Below are 24,326 nucleotides of genomic sequence, written 5' to 3'. Positions count from 1 at the left end.
CAGTTCAGTCTGCTTGCCTTCAAGATATGCCTTTGAATAAAAAGGCTAATTTGCCGTGTGGGAGTGGATTTTAATCTTACAGGAGCATTCTGGAAGAAATCTTTTGCTTTTTAACTAATCTGAGACTGGAAGTTTTTTTGTTTTTTTGTTTTTAAATTCACTTGCTTCAGAGTGAGTCACAAACCCTGATGTTGGTAGGTTTTTTTTGATGCCACAGAGTTGTTACTTGATCAAAAAAAATTTTTTTTTTTTGTTTTTGGACCACACCCAGTGATGCTCAGGGCCTTAGTCCTGGCTGTGCGCTCAGGGATTACTCCTGGTGGGCTCAGGGGAGCGTATGTGGTGCTAGGCTGAAACCCAGCTGTGCAGGGCAAACGCCCTACCTGCTGTACTGTCTCTCCGGCCCTCTAGTTTGTCCTCTGACTCTGACACAGAGTGACAGCACCGTAACACTTTTTAACAGAAGCAGCAAGTAAAACCTTCTATGTTGTTGCTGTGACTTGGTCAAGGAGGTGCTGCGTGTAGGGAGAGACAGTACGTGGGGGGATGTTCCTTGCTCTGTATGGTGGTGACCTGGGTTCAGGCCCCAGCACCACGTATCAACCCGTCCCAAACTGCTAAGAGTGAACCCTGAGCAGAGAGCTAGGAGTAAGCCCTGAGATAGCTGGATATGGACTGAGCTGCTTCTCGCTCCTACCCACCTCTTCCCCTCCCCCCAAAAGAGGTGCTAACTGTAATAGGGTTTGCCTTGCTTGCAGCCAACCGGAGTTCAATTCCTCCGCCCCTCTTGGAGAGCCCGGCGAGCTACTGAGAGTACACCACGGCAGAGCCTGGCAAGCTCTCCGTGGCATATTTGATATGCCAAAAACAGTAACAAGTCTCACAATGGAGACGTTAGTGGTGCCCGCTCGAGCAAATCGATGAACAACGGGAAGGCAGTGCTACTCATCAAGTGTAAAAGGGTTCTGATACTTGGTGTGTATGTCTTTCCTAAAAACCTAGATAATTTAAAGGACAGCTTTGAGAGTTGTTACTGGGGCTTTCTCTTTCCTTTGTGGGCACAACAAATGTCAAACTTTATGCAGTTAAGTAAGTAGCGATGCTGATGTTCTGTTTCTGACTTTTTTATGAAGCTGCTTTCTGTTCTCTGGGTTTGTTCTCCAGCTGTGCAGAAATCATTGCCAATTTCAGTGAGAAAAGTTCTTTCCCTTCCCCAAGGAGCCACTTTGAGAGACATGGCTTGTGTGAGTCAAATCAATGCACAGAGAAGGCAGGATACAGCAAACAGGACATGGAGCCCTGCAGAAACATATGCCCCGTTCAATGGCTCTGTCTAATTTGGATAACTAGAGTCATATATATTTCTTAAGCTTAATGATATATAAACACCAAATATAATAATACCTAGAGATGTATAACATGATATCGACAGTATAAAAGCATAATAGTGTAATAGCTGGAAAGAAATTTGATTTCACAGCTTTCTTTGCTAGATTAGGAGGGAAACCTTGGAGAGACGAGATCAGCTCAGGAGAGACCGATTCGCATCCCTTGCTTTTTTTTTTTTTTTTCTTTTTGGGTCACACCTGGCGATGCACAGGGGTTACTCCTGGCTCTGCACTCAGGAATCACCCCTGGCAGTGCTCAGGGGACCCTGTGGGATGCTGGGAATTGAACCCGGGTCAGCTGCGTGCAAGGCAAATGCCCTACCCGCTGTGCTATCGCTCAGCCCTGGCATCCCTGGCTTTGCTTTGCAGAGGTCTTTGGCTTTCCATCCGACACTGGTGTGGAACTGCGAAGAGTTTCTTAGATAGTTGTAATTGTTCTCTCGTAGGAATTGAGAAATTGATGTCAACGTGACTATGATGTATTTTATGCTCTAAGATTTTGAGAAAAACTTGTCAAACTTCTACCTTTTCTTCCCCCCACATGATATGTTTCTGGGGACCTAACCCCGGGCTTCGCACACCCAAGGCACCTACCTGCTCATCTGTTCTAGTCACAGAACTACATTCCTAGCCATTCTTGACCTTAAACTCATGTTTGATGAGCACTTGAGATCTTTTTGAAATTTAACCATGTAAAGTTTCAGCATGTTCTGGACTTTATCATCTGCCTGAGGAATATTGGTAATATTCCATAGGTATGAAAAATAATAGATGTCGGTGTAGCAAAGGACTTTGCTGATTAATTTTGCTAAGTTTTTACACATGTGCATGCAATCTACTGTGAAATCTTACTATGTTTAGGGGGTGTATTGCCTTCAAGTGCTTATGACATGTAATAATCTCTTCACATTTGTCTTCTCATTAGATTGTGAGCTGTAGGTAGGGCCTAGTGGTCAGCAGGCTTTAAGTAAATATATGTGAATAAACAAATGGACAAAGGTGTCAGCGGTGCTGGCAAATATTAAAGAATAAGCATGCATGGCTGATATATATCGCAGCTAGAGAGAACTTTAGAAGCCATCTCATTTAGCAGCTCTGTTTCCTAGATGAGGCGAAGTCCCAGAGAGACTGAGTGATCCGCTCATGACAGAGTTTCTCATCCTATTTATAAAACAGTTACCATTTTTGCGATGTTTAGCACTTTGATTTATGCTAACTTAGAGTGCCTTGCCTGGAATAGACCATACTAAATTTTGTTGAATGATTGTTGCTTGGAACACAGCATAACCTTTTGAGGTGGAGTTGAAAAATTTCAGGTAAAAGCTATATTTAGAACAAGGTTCAATTGGGAGATTCTATTTGGAATTGACCCACTTAGGGTTTTGTTTAAGATAAGAGAAACAATATCAAAAATATCAGGAACCTTGTGAGAAGAGTTAGACGTGCTGGGAAGAACAAAAGGTTTTTTGAGTCAATTTCTCTGTCCCTTCAGATCTGTAGGACTAGAACAGCCTCTGCAGGTGGGAGGCCCTGTGGTAGCAGGTAAACTTGGTCCGTGTGTGCTCCCTTCTGTTTTACTGAGAAGGAGGTGATGGTCCTTTCTCTCCCTCACTTGCAGGATGCAATTTATTTATTTTTGTTTTTTGGATCACACCTGGCAGTGCTCAGGGGCTGCTCCCAGCTCTGTGCTCAAGGGTTGCTCCCCAGAGTGCTCAGGGGACCATGCAGTGTGGGATGAGACATGCTTTGCATCTAGGCCTCCTGTTTGTTACACATATACTTGGTGAAAACTATTTCTCTAGCCCCACAATGCAAGTTTTAAAACGTATTTCTGTCAAAACAGAAAACAATTTGATTTCACTTATTTACACAAAACAAAGGAACAGATTTTCACTGAATTTATGAGTTTCATTCTAATAATTAATCCGTACTTTGCCAGACTCCTAATAGAACATTTACACATAGGAAAGGGAGAATCATTCCTTCCTTCATTCATTCATATATCTGGAGGATGACTTTGTTCGGAGCAGCCTCCTTAAGACAAGCTTTTATTGTTTTCTGCAGTTTTTTGTTTTTCATAAATGCACTTTTTTTTTTTTTAATTACTTGGGGAAAGCACATCGGATAGGGAGTCTGCCTTGCACGTGGCTGACCCGGGTTCGATTCCTCCGTCTCTCTCAGAGAGCCCAGCAAGCTACCGAGAATATCCTGCCCGCACAGCAGAGCCTGGCAAGCTCCTGGTGGCGTATTTGATATGCCAAAAACAGTCACAACAAGTTTCACAATGGAGATGTTATTGGTGCCCACTCGAGCAAATCAATGAGCAATGGGATGACAGTGGCAGTGACAGTGATCTGGAGGGGAAGCTGAAATGATAAAATAACATAATCTTGGTTTTCCCTTTATGAATGAGACCTGACGAGTGGGAAGGTCGGGGATAATAGCAGCAGAAGAGCACTTCCGTGTGTGTGTGTGTGTGTGTGTGTGTGTGTGTGTGTGTGTGTGTGTATGTGTGTGTGTATGTGTGCTTGGGTTCTATCCCTGGCACTGCAATAAATACATAAATAAAGAAGAGAAGAGAGAATATTTTAGTTTATTTTAGCTATCTAATGCTTTTATAGGACTGTGTTTCCGGCCACAGTGCCAGTATAGCAGTGAGGTGCTTGCCCTGCACATGGCCAGCCCGCTTCACTCCCAGCATTCCACATGGCCCCCTGAGCCCACCGGGAGAGATCCCTGAACTCTGCCCTGAGACAGCAGGATGTGCCCCCAAGCAAAGACAAACACATGAAACTGTGTTTGGGAACTTGTCTCAGGGATCGTCAGGCAGTGAAGGGGACTGGATCCTGCGTTTTTCCATCATCTGTTCTAGGTCTGAAATGAGCTTTTTGGAAATTGAATCCTCTTAATCAAACGGAGACAAGAATCATCAGGGCTGAATCTCTATGTTGGAAACTATTCAGAGGCCTCAGAAGCCTCTGACTGTTGTCTTCAAACAGTTTATCTATATCTCACACACCAGAGTAATTTCTCCAGTGCTTCCTAAGCTGTTTTCTCCTTAATCTTGGTTGTCTGTCAGTACAAAGCCTTTTTTACAATGCCAGAAAACTCTGTGTGTGTGTGTGTGTGTGTGTGTGTGTGTGTGTGTGTGTGTGTGTGTGTGTGTGTGTGTGTTTGGGCCACACTCAGGATTTTCAGGGCTTACTCCTGAGTGTACTCAAGGATTGCTCCTAGAGGTGCTTAGGGATTAAACCTGGTGAGCTGCATGCAAGGCCAGCACCTTACCCATTAGACTGTTGCCCCAAGCTCATACCAGAAAACATATTTGTATTTCTAGGTTTTTTTTTTCAATCAGTCATTTGTGGCTTTTAAACAGTTGAAATGATGATGGGAGAACTGAAATTTCAGTTTATTTACTCTAATTTAGTTTACACTTGGGTAGTGTATGCTTCTAGTGGCTGCTATTTGGTGCATTATAACAACATATTTATGGTTGTACAACTGAGTAGCAGACATGCCTGGAGCAAATGAATTTCTCAAAATAAATGTCTTTCGTGAGATTTTTAAAAGAAGCTTGTTGCTGTTTAGTAAATATATGGTCTATGTGAAATTGAACTTGATTGAACCTTGAGGAGCAAGATACTCATAGTAAAGACTCATTTGTTGAAGAAGTTTTAAGTGGCGTAAGGTACAGTCCTTGAGTCAGAGACTTAAAATGTAGTTGGGTAGATAGGCTCTTATTGAAAAAACGTAATTCAGAGTATATGATACTGTATGTTTTGGGCCAAATGTGGGTCAGCTGGTAGCACTGAAAGTTAATGAAAGTGACTGTCACACTGTCACACTGTCGTCCCGTTGTTTATCGATTTGCTCGAGTGGGCACCAGTAATGTCTCTGTTGTTAGACTCATTGTTACTGTTTTTGGTATATCGAATATGCCCCGGGTAGCTTGCCAGGCTCTGCCCGTGTGGGTGAGATACTTTCAGTAGCTTGCCAGGCTCTCTGAGAGGGACAGAAGAATTGAACTTGGGTTGGCCGCGTGCAAGGCAAACATCCTACCCCCTGTGCTATTGGGTCAGCTGGCATGTTTTAGAAACTTTTGTTGTCTGGGCCACACCTGACAATCCTCAGGGGTTCTTCCTGGCTCTGCACTCAGGAATTACTCCTGGGAGTGCTTGGGGAACCACATGGAGTACCAGGGATAGAACCTGGTCAACCGAGTGATTGGCAGCACCCTCCTCACTGTAGTACCTCTCTAGCCCCAGTTTTGGAAATTTTGAGAGAACGATAGTCCTTCATAAGGGTCATTGGAAAGGTTTGGTGGAGAAAGTAGAATTTGAATTAGCTTTTGAAGAATCTAGAAAAAAGGATAACGGTGTAGTTCAGGCCCAGAGGTTAATGTGAACAAAGGCTCGGATTAAGAAAATGAAGAAAATGCATGGAGTATAAGGGAATACGGATTGGACAAGTTTGTTGCAATGAAGATTGTCTGTAAGGCTTACTAGATAAGGCCAGCCTGTGTACACAAGGCTTGGATTGCTAGACCAAGAGATTATTCTGAAAGGAATAAGGAGCAATTCAACATTTTTTTTTTTTTTTGCTTTTTGGGTCACACCCAGCGATGCTCAGGGGTTATTCCTGGCTTTGCACTCAGGAATTACCCCTGGCGGTGCTCGGGGGACCATATGGGATGCCGGGGATTGAACCTGGGTCGGCCGCGTGCAAGGCAAACGCCCTACCCGCTGTGCTATCGCTCCGGCCCTCAACATTTTTTGAATAGTGGAAGGATATGTGAGAAGTGAGACTTTATGAATCATAAATATAGAATGGAATATGGAATGACTGGTGAGTAGGGAGAGAGAATTTAAATAGTACACTTGGGAGATGAAGACCTGGACTTTTGTTGCCAAAGTAGAAATTAGGAAAGGAAGAGATGACTTGGAGCAGTGGCTTTGTTGGGATAGGAGAAATTTTTCCACTGTAATTGAGAAGTTCCTTGACTCAGTGACTAGAGAGAAGCAAAATGTTTTGACTTTGGAAGGCTCATTTGGAGAGAATACTGATGAGTTTAGACATCGAATTCCAGGTGACAGAGAAGGACCTGGAGAGATGAGGTCCAGTAGGGAGCCAGAGGAGGAGAAAAGTGATGCCAGGCCTCAAGGATAGGACCCATGTCTTTTACAGGCCGCTCTCAGTTAAATGTGTAATAGTGGGCGAGAGAGATGATGGTTGGTGACTAAGCTAAAGGGGAAGAAGGTGTTGGAGAGAGATGAGACGTGTTCACGCAGGGCAAGGCTGAAAGAGCACTGGATTGACAGTTGAGACCTGAAACCACTGTCTGCATGTGTTCATTGGAATTAGAGCCCCGAGTAGAGGAGTTTTATGACTAAATTGGTAATAAGGAGATGAAACCAGAAAGCACAGACCACATCCCTGACGTATTCATGTTGGTTCTTTCATTACTTGCTTTTTCGTTCTGTTAATGTTTCAGTGGGGAGCGGGAAGAGGAGTTAGTTCTTGAAACTTTTCACTTTGTTCAGTTAAGAGACGAGATATAGTCGATGGGAGGGCATTATGATGGATGAAACTCTAGTAATTTCCTGTGAGTCAGTTGTAAGCGGAACTTTATTCCTGAAGATAGTTGAAAATTGATAACAACTCTAATGAAGATAAAAATGAGCATTGACAATCCTGGAAATGACATTTATACTAAATACTGTTTTTTTTTTTTTTAAATCTCAGTTTCTATGCAGATTTTGGACCTCTGAACTTGGCAATGGTGTACAGATACTGCTGTAAACTAAATAAGAAACTAAAAGTGAGTATTGTAGCTGTATTAATTGTGCTAATGTTTTCATGCTAAGAATTTGAACTGTGAAACCTGACTCCCAGGATGGCTGTGCACGTACCATTTACTGAGGTGATTTTGACCTTTGGAAATTGATGTGAGTAGTTCACCTAGGCGAGTTGAAAGTGATCCACCTGACTGGTGTACAAAGGACACATTAACCTCTTTTCATTTTTCAGATGAATTGAAATGTGAGCTGAGTGAAGTCATTGGAATAGTGATCTAAGAAAGGAAGCACAAATCCTTTCAGGTTCTGTTAATGAGTCTCTTATCAAATTCCCTCCGGGGATGATTTTTCTGAAAGCGGCCGGCCTGCCTTGAGATGCTGATATCAGGCAGTGAGAGGGCTCCTCATTGATCAGCGGGGGCTGGAGCAGAAGCACTTTATGTCTGATCGAGATCGAAGTTTTTGTGCATTTCTTGAATATCATCTCTGTGGTTTTCACAACCACACGACAGAAATGGACTAGGGGAGCTACAGCATGAACTTTGCATATGGCAGAATCAGGTCATACATTTGTATATGTCACTGTCACTGTCATCCCGTTGCTCATCGATTTGTTCAAGCGGGCACCAGTAACGTCTCACATTGAGAGACTTATTGTTACTGTTTTTGGCATATCCAATATGCATGGGTAGCTTGCCAGGCTCTGCCACGTGGGCTCGATACTCTCGGTAGCTTGCCGGCTCTCGGAGAGGGGTGGAGGAATCAAACTCGGGTTGGCCGCATGAAAGGCGAAAGCCCAACTGCTGTGCTATCGCTCCAGCCCATATTTTTTCTTATTTTTTAATTTATATTTTGCTTTTTGAGTCACATCTGGCGATGCTCAGGGGTTACTTCTGGCTCTGTACTCAGGAATTACTCCTGGCAGTGCTCGGGGAACCATATGGGATGCCAGGGCTTGGACCCAGGTCCGCCATGTGCAAGGCAAATGCCCTCCCCACTGGACTATCGCTCCGGCCCCTATTTTTTTCTTTTAACAGGAGATCTGTTTATTTCCTGTGCTTATTAGCCATACTTGGTGGTGCTCAGAGGTCACCAGACTCTGCACTCAGGTTTCACTCCTGGAAGTGCTCAGGGAACTTTATCGGATTCTAGATTTTGAATGGGGTCAGCTGCCTGCAAAGCAGGTGCCTCCCCCCATGCTGTCACTTCATCTCTGGGTAGGTAGCTGTCACTTCTCCTGATCCAAACACTAAGCACATGTGAGGGATCTTCTTACGGCATGTAGAAATAATGCTCTTTATTCTTCAGTTTGCTTAGTGAGTAGCTTCAAGTTGCTTCTGTTTTGAAGGTGAAATATCATGAATCAAACTCCCAGAGTAGTAGCTCACAGCCAGTGTGAGGGCAGTTTTTCCTCTTTCTGGGTAAGGTGTTACCGAAATGACATAGGACTATCATATACATTTTAGCTGCTGAGTGACAATTGTTTGATTTCATTGATTTTGTATTTAGGTTTAAAAGTCTGTCTGTGATGGAGAATTTTCTGTAGAATAGGCTGTAAAACTGTGAATTCAACCAGTTTTTGCTCTTAATCTCAAAATGCTAAATTCTACCAAAGAAATTTTTTTTGTTTGGGGGCCACACCCAGTGGTGCTCAGAGCATACCTGGCCTGCACTCAGAAACCACTTCTGGTGGACTCAGACCCGTGGGTTGCCGGAATTGGTTTCCTGTGTTGGCTGTGTGCAGGACAAGTGCCCTACCCACTGTACTATCTTTCTGCCACCCCCATCCCCACCCCAAAGGGTATTTTAAAAGGTTAATTAGCATGTAAGGTCAGGAATTAACCGGTGTTTTCAGATTTAAAAAGATGTGGTAAATTTTATTTTTCTTTTTGGGTCACAACCATGATGCACAGGGGTTACTCCTGGCTCTGCACTCAGGAATCACAGGAATTACTTCTGGCAATGCTTGGGGGACAATATAGGATGCTGGGAATCGAACCCAGGTCTGCCTCGTGTAAGACAAACACCCTACCCGTTGTGCTATTGCTCCAGGCCCTCCATTTTTTTTTTAAACTAAAGTGTTCTACATTTTTTCAGAAAAAAAGCTGTTGCCTGAGGTTTTAGAAGATAATGTTGAAATTTTGAATTCACTAAATAATCTCCTTAAAACAAATTTAATAACAGAATGTTAAATGTCTTTTAATGGATGAGTTAATAGGGAAAGAAGAATTAATAAGGAATTAAAATTAATTTCTTTTTTTAGTAGACTTAGTTTATTTGCCCCCTTTATTAGTGTTCCATTAATATGTAGTTGCTATCAATGTGATATTATTATTATTATTATTATTATTATTATTATCAACTATTTAGGTTTAAGTTTGAGTGATGGAAAAAAAAGGAGTTTGGGGAAAAATTCTGGTGTGACTCAGTGTTCTTTCTCATGAGTAGATGGTGAAATTTACTATCACTCTACTATATTTTATGCTTGATCTTAGCCAAAAGACCGAGAAGCAATTACATTCTATTCTGAAAAGTATGGACATGAATTTGTTTGCATTTGTTTTCATTTACAAAACTTTTTTTCACTTTTATGAAAGTTTAGTAAATTCTGAACAGTTCCCTCTGCTCATTTCAGTGATAAGGCAACGTTTGAATCCCTGGAATGACACTGTTGGTGCAAATAATTAGGGCGATCTTTTATTTTTTTGTTTGTTTGTTTTTGGGTCACACCTGGCAGTGCTCAGGGTTTGCTCCTCTCTATGTGTTCAGGGATCACTTCTGATGGTCTCCAGGGACCATATGGGGACCTAGTTTGGGTGTGTGCAAGGCAAGTGCCCTACCTGCTATAATATCTTTTCAGCCCTTGATGGACATCTTTTATTTGTTAAAAAAATGAAACTTCAAAATTTAAAGATGATGGACCTGTCAGAGTGGAGATTGAGACTAGAATTATATTAGAGAATATATGGAAAAGAATTTTGCAAAGTTAAAAAAAATTTTTTTTTTTGGTGGGGTATTGGGCTGTACCCAGAAGTATCAGGGGTATTTCTAGTTCTGCTTAAGAATGAATCCTAGTGTTGCTTGGGGGATGGAGGGATGGTGATGACCATATACAGTACTCAGGGATTTGAACTAGGTTGACTGCATGCAAGGCAAGTGCCTCACATCTTGTACTATTTCACTGACCCTGAACTTTGTGAAGTTTTAAGCTCAGTTTATTAAAGTAACATTTGTTAATTCCACTGGAAAATGTATTAGGGTTCTTCAACAAAGATTTTGAGTGTTTTCTCAGCCTTATACCTGTCATCTCCGTGTGAGAAAGCTGTCTGATAGAATTTTAGGAATCTAAACAGCCATGTAGTACAGCCTCCTGATTTTTTTCAGACATACTTCAATTTTTTTTTTTGGGGGGGGGTTCACACCCAGCAATACTCAGTGGTTACTCCTGGCTCTGCACTCAGGAATTACTTCTGGTAGTGCTGGGGACCATGTGGGATGCCAGGGATTGAACCTGGGTCGGCCACATGTGGGGCAGACGCCCTCCCCGCTGTGCTATCACTCCGTCCCCCTTACTTCAGTTTTAAATGTTAATATTTTGTAGTTTTATATTCGGGTAATATTTGCATTGTAGTATATGTTTCAGGAGTGCTTTTTAGATCTTCAGAAGTCAGTGGTTGTGTACCACACTTACCACCAAAGCGTGGAAATCCTTGCCTGCCACCTCTTGGACCTTCTCCACCTTTTTGCCTTCCCTGCCCTCCCACTCTGGCATTCTCTGTTCTGACACCCAAATCCAGATGTAGGTTTGGGATTAGTTTTCTCTTCCCTTTCTTTTTGTTTCTTTATATCCCACATATAAGTAGATCATCAAATTATTTTTCTCTCTCTCTTTCTGAGTCATTTCACTTTATATTCCACTATACAACTCCATTACTGTTGAAAATGGCAAATATATATGTACTTTTATTTATATATATTCATATATATATACATATGAATAGCTGGCTGTAAGAACAGACAAAGTCTTGCCAGTTACAACAAAAATCATTTTGGAGGATATGGCGAAAGGAGTTTTGGGTCACAGCAGTGCTCAGGGAACTGGCCTTATACTCAGGAGTGAGCCCTGGGTGTGGGGGATCGAACGGGGTTGTGGCTAAGTGAGGTATCTTTCCTTGTCTATCTTTATGGCCCCTATACTACGTTTTCTTTATCCACTCATTTATCAGTAGGTACTTGTTATTTGCATACCTTGGCTATATAGTAAACACAAGAATGCATACAATCTTTTTGGTTGAATGCGTACAATCTTTTGAATTAGTATTTTTGTATTTTGAGAGATTCTTAGTGGAATCGATTGATGGAAATTAAGTCTATTTTTTAGCTCCTTAAGAAACCTTAGTGCTGGGCCTAGAGATAGTGTAGTGGGTAGGGCACATGCCTTGTATGCATCCAACTCAGGTTCAATCCCATATGTTCCCCTGAGCACTGCTGAGAATAATTCCTGAGTACAGATCTAGAAGTCACCCCTGAGAATTCCCGTCCCTCCCTCCTAAAAAAGAAGAAACCTCAATACTTATTTCAAAATAGTCTAGTCTCGTGATTTTAAAGCTGCAGAAAGAGAGACGTGGGAGAACCCTGTGAGTTACTCAAGGCTGCAAGGACACGTCAGGGCCTGGGTGTCACGGTCTTGGTTGCATTATTTCCCCCTGTCCACCATGGGTGGTGCCTCTGGTTTGTAACCCTCCAGTTACTTCTGTTCCTTGGCTCCTCTGTTTCTCGTGACTGTCACTACCACTCTAACTGCTTTGCCTTCCGAGACCAGCAGCCAGGTTTCCTACTTTGAATGCACTCTTCTTGTTACACTTCTCACGTTGTCTTTCTCCCCACCAGATAATGCCTAGGCCTTCCCTGTTCTCTATACCCGTGGGTTCCCTGCTAATGTCTCTTGTCAGTGGCACTTTGCTCCTCCATTGGGTAAAACTTCTGTGCCTGTTGCTTCTCTATGTTTTCACCTTGATTATCATGCTTGCTTTGATAACTCTCAAATTGGCGTCTTCCCACTCTCTGATTTCATGCACCGCGTCATTGATTTGCTGAAGATTCCGATACTCCTGCCGTTTCCCACCTTGCCTGTTACTTCCAAGCACACCAAATTGCCCACATAATTGTTCGTGACGCTCAGTCTGACTCAGTGCTATCCCCCTCCCATTTTCTCATTTTTTAAAACTTTGTTTCAGCATCCTTACTTGGAGGAAGCATCTTCTTATCCTTCTGGTCTTATTTAGTATGATGAGTTGCAATGACTTGTTTGCATCTTTCTCATTAGGCTATAGGGGCTCCCAGAGGATGCAGGAGTGCCTTATAATTTAGCATTTTCAGTACAAGCTCAGGTTTTAAATACACAGAGATTTCCATTGTCTTTATCATGAACCCCCTGACTCGGGTCCTCATTTCTCTCACTTGTTGGGGGTTTCTGAATAGTCTGCTATCAGCATGTAGCCTCGCTATGCATTGATTTCTTAATCTTTGGCTATTTCCTTTTTGCCTTCCCCATGCTACCAAAACTGCTATGATGACCTTTTAATCCGATGCATTTACTTGGTCCTCAAAGTTCTAAACTTAAAATAATTTGGCACTATTTAAAGGAATAATAGCTTCTTGGAATTTTCTGTGGCTTCTTAATGCCTCCTTAATGCCACATTTTATTTTCTACTTTATTTCTACTTTGGAAATTTGAATTTTTTTCCAAGAAAGCTCTTATGATTCTCCTTTTGATGTCTTTTATGGATAGCCAATGTTTTTCAGTACATTTTATTCTAGACCCAATTTTTTTTTCAAATATGTCTAAACGTATTTTTTCAAGTAGATGGTTTCAAGAGGTGATTCACTGCTATTTTTTGTATGTCAGTATATGCATTCTGTTCTCAATGCTTTAATTTGAAAAAAGAGAAAGACATGGGGCTGGAGAGACAGTACAGGGGTTAAGGCACTTGCATGCAAGACTCTGGTTTGGCCCCTGACACCACATGGCCCCCAGGCACTGCCAGGAGTGACCCCTGATTGCAGTAGGCAGAGCCCCTGAACCCCACTGGATCTGGCCCCAGCCCTCACCCCCAAAAGAGTGAAAATATAATCCACCTCTAATCAGTGGTCTTGATTTTAATTGTGTTGATTGTTATGGAAAATTATCCACCAAACATCTGTTTAGGTTACTAAACCCAAAGCTACTTTCACCAACAAAAGAAACCTGTGGCTTATTTTAAAGTACAGTTTAAGAAGTAGAAGCACTGGGCTGGAGCGATAGCACAGCGGGTAGGGCATTTGCCTTGCATGTGGCCGACCCAGGTTCGAATCCCAGCATCCCATATGGTCCCCTGAGCACCGCCAGGGGTAATTCCTGAGTGTATGAGCCAGGAATGACCCCTGTGCATCGCCGGGTGTGACCCAAAAAGAAAAAAAAAAAAAGAAAGAAGTAGAAGCACTGAGTACAATTTGCTCTTTCTGGTTCATTAGTTATTGTAATGAGGGAAACAGTCAAAAGAGGGAAGATTTATGGAAGTAAGAACAATTTGTGAAATGTGTTGTTTCATGTGAAATAACAACAATGATTTATAAGCTCAAGCTGGAATTATTAATCTGGTATTTCCAACGGCCCATCAGACCCTGTAATTACATGTAACTTTTTGTGTGTATTTACATTTTCATTCTGGAGAATTTCTAACTTTTTATCAGGTTCTCAGAGGGATGCTTTGAGACAATGCCAAGAGCACTGAGCTAGAATATATGGGTTTCTAAAAGAGGAGCTGGTACTAACAGAAAACAGCAGTGTTTTAAAAACCAGAATGCCTCCTCTACACTTAATCAGTTAACATTTCCAGTTAGTGATTTAATAATCTGAAAGCCTTTATAACAACAGTAGGATTGAATCAGTGTCTCTAAAAGTAAACAATACAGTTTAAACTGTTATTTTCACTTTTTCTCAGAGGAAAATAAAATTATAGCCTAGAGAAAAAAAATATCTGAGAAATCGCCGAAAGAAAGGAACATTTTCCTAGGGCAGCAATTTAAAAAAATAAAAAAAAAACCCTGAACTGTTCTTATGAATCAACAGGACAACTCAGTAATCTTGAGGGCAAAAAAAAAAAAAAAAAAAGATTTGAAAGAATCTTGACAGAAATGTCATTTTAAATGTACAAAACATCCCACATAGCCATCAGGGTGGAAGAGGAAGGTGGTGTGCATGATGAAATGATCATTGTCACTGTATCACTGTCATCTCGTAGGTAGCTCATCAATTTGCTCGAGCGGCTCCCAGTAAGGTCTCCATTGTGAGACTTGTTGTTACTGTTTTTGGCATATCAAATACGCTATGGGTAGCTTGCCAGGCTCTGCCTTGCAGGCGGGATACTCTTGGTAGCTTGCCGGGCTCTCAGAGAGAGACGGAGGAATCGAACCCGAGTTGGCCACGTGCAAGGCAAACGCCCTACCTGCTGTGCTATTGCTCCAGCCCATGATGAAATGACTGTGTTAAAGTGCTGAGAGTACCTGGCAGATGGTCCCACCTGGAGCTTGGGCAAATGTCCTTGCTGACTGATAAATCAAGGCCATAATGCTAGCAGGGAGCTAGGGATCTGCCAGGATATCAGGTGCTTGTGCGTAGGACTCTTGATACAGTGATCAGACCACGCTCTTACTGTGACCACAGAAGCCCACTGAGAGTTCATCATTAGTTCATTATCTATTTCAGCTTCATGGACTTACTTGTGGGAAAATCACTTTACTTTTCGGAGACATGTTAAGGAGCTTCAAAAGAGGGCATTTTAAAGCCATACTGGTGACCTCTTGAGTTTTGCAAGTCATGGAGCCCTTTACAGTCCTCAGCCAAGACCCCTTTAAAGAGAATCCCCAAATGCCTTCACTGATAGGATCACCGTGATCAAATAATCATTATGAGTCACTGATACTTTTACTGTCTGATACTTTCACTTTCTCATTTTAGCCAAGCAGGCTGTGTTACTAATGAAACGTAGTGGGTTGGAACAAAACGGGCCATGCCAAGGCACTCTTTTCTTTGTAAAGAAACAAATGCAACTTGTTTTAGTTTTAAATAAATACATAAACCGTATTTTGTTTTGTGCAGCCAAAGAAAATGTTCAAGAATATCCCTTTCCTGGGAAAGTTGGAGGTAAAACACATAGAGTTCCTGGCTGCCCACGGGAAGACCTGTTCATTTTCTCGCTTTTGCAATGAGATGACCAGTGATTGCTATGGAGACGCTGGTTGCCGCGGCCAATTCTGGGCTAGCCTAGTCACCTGTAAGAGAATGACGCCTGGGTCACGGGCTCCCTGTGCTGTGAGATCCTTTATCTGATCGCCATCCTTGGCAGACCTTGCTTGTGGAGGAAAGTGCATGGGTGCTATTTTTTAGTTAAAGAGCATATCACGCAGGCTGTGATGATGTGTCTCTGAGCTCCATCAGATGAGTTCACGAGGCTTCCCTCACCTTAGTGCTCTAGTGAAATGACCTGCAGAGTTTCCGTTTGAGCATGGCAAGCAATCTTCCTGAAGAGGTACTTCAAACCGTGTTTCATTACATTGGTCATTAACTGCTTGTCTTTTTGTTTGTTTGTTTCGGCTTTGAGCTGGGTTGCACTGCTTTTCTGTTTTTGAATGGTTTAGCGATTTTTGGGTTCCTTACCTAGAGCTAGTGCATGTTGCCGTAACCAAGGGCAGCTGGGGTTCTGTGATGCGTGTAGCATGACGTCATTTCTCTCTCTGAGTTGCCGTGGCTTGTTCCTCAGGGGGCGTGATCCCACTAGAATGCAGCCTTTTACAGCATTTTCTGTTTGGAGGTAGAAATATCTGTTTGGGGTTGGCAACCTCTTCTTAGTTTGTATTATTTTATAATAGCAGTTATTGCACCTTGTTTTTCAAGACCTATATATGCTCTGTAAATACTTTTGATGATTTACATTTTATGTGATAAAGCTTTGACTTTCAGGTAAGCAATACTGAAGGTTTTTGATAAGTTTGGTAAGAAGTTAATTCTCAATTCCAGCTTTATTCAGTTTTTAAACATTGTGTCACACAAAGCGATTATTGTACTTGTGATTAAGAACATGCTTTTGGTCCGTGCTGTGCTGTGAACTCATCGCCATTTTATGCCATTTATAGTAAGTCTTGCCCAATATTCTCCCCTTGCTTAGCATCAAGTGTTCATTAGACTTATGAGTGCTTCCTTAACTAGGGACGGGCTCTGTTTCCCATGTTACCGCACACTCCACACTGTGATTGACATATGATAACTCCTCGATTATGTTCATAGAACCAGTGCAGTTGCTTTAGCGACGGCATCATTTTCAGCGTACAGGTTTCCTACGCTCTGAATTTGGTCTGCGGACATGCTTTGTGTCTGTGTGGGGGGTAGTGTTGGGGTGGGTGCCATAGCAGTGGTGCCCAGGGCTTACTCCTGGCTCTGCACTCAGGAATCACTCCTTGTGGGCTTGAGGGCCATATGGGATACTGTGGATCGAGCCCGGTCTGTCGCATGCAAGGAAAACACCCTACCTGGTGTACAATAGTACACTCAGCCCCCCATGGAGATGTTTTGTTGGGTGTGAATGTCATTTAAATATTTTGAATTCATGGCCAAATACCTTTAATATATGAAAATTGAAACAAATTCTGAACTTGTGACTTCTTTTATGTTCTGTGGTATTTACTCTGGGGCCAGATTTCTTCGGAGGGTCAGCAGGTTGGAGGTCCGTAACTTCAAATAGAGCACGCTTTTTCTTTCTTTTTTTTTTTTTTGATCAACAGATACATTTATTTATTTATTTTAAATTAATTTTTTTATTGAATCACCATGTTGAAAGTTACAAAGCTTTAAGGCTTAAGTCTCAGCTACATAATGCTCGAACACCCATCCCTCCACCAGTGCTTGTATTCCACCACCAAGAACCACAGTAAACCTCCCACCCCACCTCGCCCTGCCCCCCGGTCCCCCACCCCATCTGTGTAGTTTGTAAGTTACACTTTACTTTCTCTTTACCTTGATTACATACAACAACTACAACAACAACGACAAAAAACCTCACTATTATTGTTTGGAGTTTCCCCCCCAGAGTCGGACCTGCTGGAAAGGAAGCATTTGGTAATTTGTTTTCCACTAGAGCTTTTTCTAGTTGGCCAGCGGACCACGTTGAAATCTTGACTCCTACGAACATCTGCATCTGGACCTCCTGGAATCAGTCCATTTTAGGCAACGTAGTTCCTGAATCATTAAAGGAGTTTGTTTCTAAAGTGTTGCCACCTGGCATGAATTTTAAAAAATTTGTTTTTTCCGAAGGAGTCTGGAATTTTTTTTTTTTAATACATGCTTTTAAAAGACTCATGACTTGATTTGGAGTTTCTAAGATAATTTAAATTTCTTCTGCAGTTACTTGACTACATAATGTTTTATGATTCATATAAAGCATTTCCAGGGATGGATGGAATCAGTCACATTTTTCTGCAACTTTTCCCAAAATTGAGTAATACTTTGGTAGAACTTTGTTTGAGTGGTTCCTGGATCAGAAGAATTGGCAATTGTGAAGGAATTGATTATAAAGTTAAATTGTCAGCTCCACACAGTAGAATCAGAAATTCTGAGGATGTGGCCCAACAGACTATGTTTTAATAAAGCCTCTAGTGAGTAGTTCAATTGCTCCCTCCCTCCCTCCCTCCATTCTCCCCTCCTTCCCTCCCTCCTTCCTGTGGTGCTCAATACTCGCTCCTGGCTCTATGATCAGGGATTCTAGGGTACTTGGAGGGGTTTGGCCATGTACAAGTGTGTAGGCAGGCACCTAACCTAACCCCCATATTATCTCTCCAGCCCATATCTAATTATTTTAGGGCCCTTTGCGTTGCCATGTATGAACTCAGGGCCTCACCATGAAGGCGAGTGCTCCCCAGAGTCTCACCCACAGCTTGATTCAGTTTCTTGAGAGGATGAAAGTCATTATATCATTTAGCTAGAGATTCAGTTTCTTTAAAAAATTTTTTGGGGCCCACAACTGGCAGTGCCCAGGGCTTAATCCTGACTCTGCGCTCAGGAATCACTCTTGGTGGGCACAGGGGACCATATGGGATGCTGGGGATTGAACCCCGGTTAGCCAAAGGCGAGGCAAGCACCCTGCCTGCAGTATTGCTGCTTGGACCCCGACTCAATTTACTTTTTTATTTGTGAAATGTTTTGTTAATATTGACCAGTTTAACCTGAGACTGACTTGAATATTGAATTCTGAAACTCATGATAGATTTATAATTAACCTTTACACAAATGATCAAATCAGTAAGAAACTTGTAGAATTCTCCCATCTGTGACATTTGCTATTTAAAAGTTTACCTGGGGACACGAGCTCCTCCTGGCTTCTCTGCTCTTCATAAGAAGAGAGATTTTACTTATATATTACATAAGATATGTATATGTATGTATAAATATGTACATATACATGTATATGCACACACATAAATGTTGTCTCGTTGCTCATCGATTTGCTCAAGCTGGCACCAGTAATGTCTCCATTGTGAGTCTTGTCGTTACTGTTTTTGGCATATCGAATATGCCACGGGGAGCTTGCCAGGCTCTGCCGTGCAGGAGAGACACTCTCAGTAGCTTGCTGGGCTCTCTGAGAGGGATGGAGAAATCGAACCCGGGTTGGCTGCATGCAAGGCAAACGCCCTACCCACTGTGCCACACACACATATATTATATCATATTTCTCCCTGGACCAGCACCTCTGGTTTGGGAGTTACCCTGTCTGTCAGACTCTACCCTTTGGCAAGTTACCTGGCAAGCAGGTTCCGATGAAGGTCAGCCCTCATTGCTGTAGAGGCCTTCCTTTCCTGCCGTAGTCAAGAAGCTCCAAAGGTCGGGCTGGGCATGGGGGTAGCTCCTGAGTGTCTTGGTGGCACCCAGTACCTGTTGGCCCAGCAACACCGAGTGTGGCCTTGGGGACTTCATCATGGGATCCGTGATCAGAATTGTCAGGAGTGGCCATGGCCTCCCCACCGCTAGTGTGATTCCTATTTAAAGAAATTAATTACCATAAAGCTCAGAAGACAGCTTCAGTTCCAGATGGAAGCTTAAAGTGCAGTGTAGGGGCCAGAGCAGGCAGGGCAGCGTGCATGCAGCTGACTCGGATGTGAGCCCCGGCACCCCGCATGGTCTCCTGAGCCGAGCTTGTCAGTAGTGATCCCTGTGCACAGAACCAGGAGTAAGCCCCGAGCATTGGAAGGTGTGGCCCCAAACTCTCTCTCTATACACATGCATGTATATGCATGTATGCATATATATGTATATATGAGAGAGTGAAACTATATATAGAGAAGGAGGGAGAGAGGAAAGAGGGAGAGGGAGAGAGAGACAGACAGAGACAAAGAGAAAGAGAGAAAGACAGAGAGAGACAAAGAGAAAGAGAGAAAGAGAGGGAAAGAGAGAGACAGAGAGACAGAGACAGAGGGAAAGAGAGAGACAGAGAGACAGAGAGACAGAGACAGAAGAGACAAAGACAGAGAGAGAGGGAGGGAGGGAGAGGAGGACGTGGGTTATAATTACGATGGGTCATGTTCAGAACAGCCTTGCTTGGATCGCACAAACAGGGAGGGACAGATGGCCTGAAGGGCTGAAGCACGTGCAGAGGCCTGAGTTCAGTCCCCGGCGTGCCTGGGCCCCAGCACTGCTGCCCGTGGTGCTCGAACCCCTGAGCAGACTGCATTGATGCGCCGAGCACGGAGTCGTCAGCACACTGAGCGGGGCTCAGTACTTGCAGAAGTGGCCCCTGGGCCCCTTTGAGTACTGCTTGGGGGTTTACTGGCACCGTCTACCAACCCCCCCAGGCAAAAATAATGCAGAGGTTTTTGTATTCTTTCTGTGAACTCTTCCTCTTATATTTGAGACTCTGAGTTTCTGCCAGTTTCTAACTTAGCTACTGTGCAGAGCTGTTGTGAGATTTCTGTTCTTCTCTTGTATGGCAGAACAAGCAGTAGGAGAGCAGATAACCTCGTGCAAGACAGAGGTGATGGGGATGTTTCTCAAGTGTTCTTGAAGGGCCTGGCTGGCATGAAGGGCCGGAGTAAGCAAGAGGACACTGCCTTGCTCGGAGGCATGAAGTTCCCCTGGTTCAAGGGCAGAGTTTGAAATAGTATGCACAGGACCCATGTCTGAAGTAACCCTGACATTTCTGTGAAACGTCTTCCCATTGTTCCTTTTCCCCCCGAATGGTCAAGTTCTAGATGGGACAGATCTTGGGGCTGGAGTGATGATAGCAGGTAAGACACTTACTTGCCTTGGGGCTGGAGCGATAGCACAGCAGGGAGGGCATTTGCCTTGCACATAGCCAACCGGGGTTCGATTCCCAGCATCCCATATGGTCTCCCAAGCACCGCCAGGGGTAATTCCTGAGTGCAGAGCCAGGAGCAACCCCTGTGCATCGCCGGGTGTGACCCAAAAAGCAAAACAAAATAAAACAAAAAGCAACACTTACTCGCCTCACAGGTAGCCAACTCGGGTTCGACCCCCGGCATCCCATATGGTCCCCCCAGCTTGCCAGGAGTGATCCCTGAACTCGGAGCCTGGAATAAACCCTGAGCACCACTGGGTGTGACACTGCCCTGCTTCCCCTCACCAGAAAAAGGGAAGAGTCAAATCTTTAAATTTTGTTTCTTCTAAGGGTGCTTTGACAAATAACATGTTATTATTTATTTTTAAAGAGAGGGACATGTTTCCTACTAGAAAGGAGATAAAAGTTTTGTATATTAAAAGTATCTATTTGCACTCAGTTATGTATATTATCAACTATACGGTTGGCAGTACCTTTTTTTTTAATTGCTGAGTGTTTCATCCTAGTGCCGGAATGTATCTGTTGGCAGGCATTGTTGTTGTCAGACGACCTGAGCAGGTGATGCATTAGAGAAGATTGGTCGTGGCTAGGAGGGAAACTGACAGTCTTTAGTGTGTGTGATTTTGTTATAATTCACTTTGAATTAGTTTGGATTCTTCAGGACTCGGATCTCTGTGGTTTGATCTGGACGTAGTTTCCTCCAAGTGATCATTTCTTGACTTTTGGGATTTAACTGAGAAAAATGCTTGCATTCCAAAACTAAGCAAGGTAAATGCTAAGAGTTTGAAAACTTTTCCTAAAGATTACATAGAACGTGCTAACTCGGGTTCTGGTGGACCCAGCCATATCAGTCCTCAGGCGTTTGAGGTTCAGAGAGCATATGACATACTGTATGTATGTATGTATGTATGTATGTATATATGTATGTAGGTATTGGTTTCTGGGTCACAACTGGTGGTATTCAGGGGTTATTTCTAGATTTGCACTCAGTAGTTACTCAGGGGGACTATATGGGATGCCAGGGTACCAAACCTGGGTTAGTTGCATGCCAGGCAAGTGCCCTACCCACTGTACTATCTCTCTGGCTCCAAGATGCCTAGTTCTTAAGAGCCCTGAATCCTTTTGCAGTGAATCAGACGCCTCTTAATGATGGATTGCCGTGGTGGCAAAAATCCAATAAGTTATAAAATGAAAAAAAAAAAAGAGATATATGGCAAGCATGGGTTTCAAATTGGGAAAGCAAGGAGACATTTATTTACTTGATGAGTAAGCCGAATAAAATGATGTGCTTCCCACCCCCCTTAATTTCCTAGGTCACTTGGTGCACCTGTCTGGAAATAGGGAGTATGTAGCAAGGATCCCTGTTTGAAGCTGATATTTTTTAGATGTAAATAAAAAAGAACACTACCATTTCATGACATGTGATCACTCTGTTATCAAAGATGCCTCATGGTGGAGAGGAATGCCAGAGCAGCCATGCTGTGGCCGCTGGTGAGGCAGAATATCGAAGGCTCGTGGGATAGGCTTAGGAGTTGGGAGAATTTTGATTCCTTGTAGAGATAAGGAAAGGAATTGCTAAGGTCAGTTTGCATCCTGGCAGTGGCTCTAAATCAATAAGTCCCAGGAGTGGTATTGCTGGGTCAAATGGGAGCTCAATTTCTAATCCTGGAGAGGCAAAAAGGTATAGTAGGAACGACATCTGCATTTGTATGTTCATTGCAGCGCTGTTTACAATAGCCAAAATCTGGAAAAAAAACGGAGTACTCAAAAACAGATGACTGATTAAAGAAACTTTGGTACATCTACACAATGGAATACTATGCAGCTATTAGAAAAGATGAAGTCATGAAATTTATATATAGGTGGATCAACATGTTAAGTGAAATGAGTCAGAAAGAGAGAGAGACATATATAGAAAGATTGCACTCATCTGTGGAATATAAATCAGTGAGTGCATGTAGCTGCAGTCATTGTAATAGGAAGACAAAGCTGCTTTTATAGTCAGTGTGAATGTATAGATAAATATTGAAATGTACTTATATGTCTGTGTTTTGAAAACCATTTGCTGTTTTAAAATAAGATTACTCTTTTGAAATATGAAATTGAGCAGACTTTATTTTATTGAATCATGTCTCATTGTTTTATATTTTTAATACTTTGGTTATCATTTTAAGAAATCTTTTTATTTGTATATTTCTTTTGTGTATTAACTATGCAAGCAACACCATATTGCTTATTTTAGATTTATTTGAATAATTGAGCATGCGGCTTATTGCGTGGGAAATAGCAGGTGCTTAATAACTCCTTGAGCCTTTTAATTTTAATAGATCACTTGTGTCTAGATGTTTGCTGAGTTAATCTTTTTGCTAATTCATCTTCTCCCATTAATGATTTATTTTCAGATAATTAAAAAGGGACCAACAGCCTATTGTAGAAGAAAACAATGTTGTGCTCTCATTAATATAGACATTTAAAAGGCTGGGGATGGGGGGGCTAGGGGCGTGGGGGGGTTTGGGGTGTGAGGGGGCAGGGTGGAGCTATACTGGGATTCTTGGTGGTGGAATATGAGCACTGGTGAAGGGATGGGTATTCGAGCATTGTATAACTGAGATTTAAACCTGAAAACTTTGTAACTTTCCACATGGTGACTCAATAAAAAAATTAAAAAAAAAATAAAAGGCTGGGGAGAGAGGTTCGTTGGTAGAGCCATGCTTAGCGTGAGCAAGGCCCTGATAGTATTCTATCCCAATACTGCATGACCCCCTTCGTACCAGCAGGTCTAGCCCAGGTGGTCCCTGAGCACTCTTGGATACGATCCATATTTGAAAAAGCATGTAGGCATCTAAAGATTTTAGAGAGGAGAAGAAAATGGTTGATGTGTTCAAAAATACGGAAAGTTTAAGTAAATTTTTGGGAGTGAGAATGGTGTGTGGGTATGGAAAGGGTAAGTAGACTGTACAGGTAAAATCAAGAAAGGCTGGAATGAGTAGGAAATCTGACTTGCACGCGGCCAACCTGGTTTCACTCCCTGGCAACCCCTATGGTTCCCACCACACCCCAGCACCACCAGGAGTGACCCCTGAGCACTGAGCCAGGAGTAAGGCCTGAGAGCCGCTGGGCATGGCTCAAAAACAAAAACTGACCAAGAGTAAACCTTGAAAAATAGCGCCTTCTAATAAAGAGTCCCATAATTATTTCCCATTTGTATCAGCCGGCTTCCTCAGATTAAAACATTCTTTTATATTGTCAATTCCTTTTCTTTCTCCTTTAGGTATTTCAGATGGTACACAAATCTGTTGGTAATCTCACTTCTGTCATAAACAGGCTGAAAAGAGTCATAGCCAGTTATATCTCCCCAAATGCTCCTGTCCAGATGTCAAAGTGCAAGCTGATGAACGCAGATCTTTGAAACTTGAGATAGCTCTCACCTTCATCTCCATAGTTATACTTTTTTTTCTTCCCTCTGTCTAGTCATACAGCTTATCAAGAAAGAAAATAGTGCACTACACCTGTTTTGATCAACGGAAAAGAGCAAATGCAGCATTTTTGATCGGTGCTTATGCTGTAAGTACACTTTCCATAATCATTTTCTATAGTCAGGCCAATGGAATGCTAACACTGTCAAATATAATTCAGGTCAGTTTTTTGGTGGAATTGGGGTAGATTATTAGCACCTTGGGAGCTGATCTGCAGTGGAGAGTGGTCTACTATCGATGAGCTATTTACGCTTGGATTTTACTTTCTAGTGACCAACTAGGGTC

General features: G+C 42.6%; 1 protein-coding gene across 3 annotated transcripts in view; it reads left to right on the top strand.

Moving 5' to 3' along the window:
* Positions 1 to 24,326, top strand: part of CDC14A (cell division cycle 14A) — a 190,216-nt gene that overhangs the window by 15,047 nt on the left and 150,843 nt on the right. For all 3 annotated transcript variants that reach the window (XM_055146297.1, XM_055146295.1, XM_055146296.1), the window contains exons 3-4: positions 7,131 to 7,206; positions 24,037 to 24,129. In XM_055146297.1, coding sequence (XP_055002272.1) covers positions 7,131 to 7,206; positions 24,037 to 24,129 — 169 coding nt within the window. The remainder of the gene's footprint in view (positions 1 to 7,130; positions 7,207 to 24,036; positions 24,130 to 24,326) is intronic.

Source organism: Sorex araneus, chromosome 8 (genome assembly GCF_027595985.1).
Source record: "Sorex araneus isolate mSorAra2 chromosome 8, mSorAra2.pri, whole genome shotgun sequence".
In the NCBI taxonomy this organism is placed as follows: Eukaryota; Metazoa; Chordata; class Mammalia; order Eulipotyphla; family Soricidae; genus Sorex; species Sorex araneus.
Note: the sequence above shows the minus strand (reverse complement) of the source record. Positions and strands in the feature narration are given on the sequence as shown.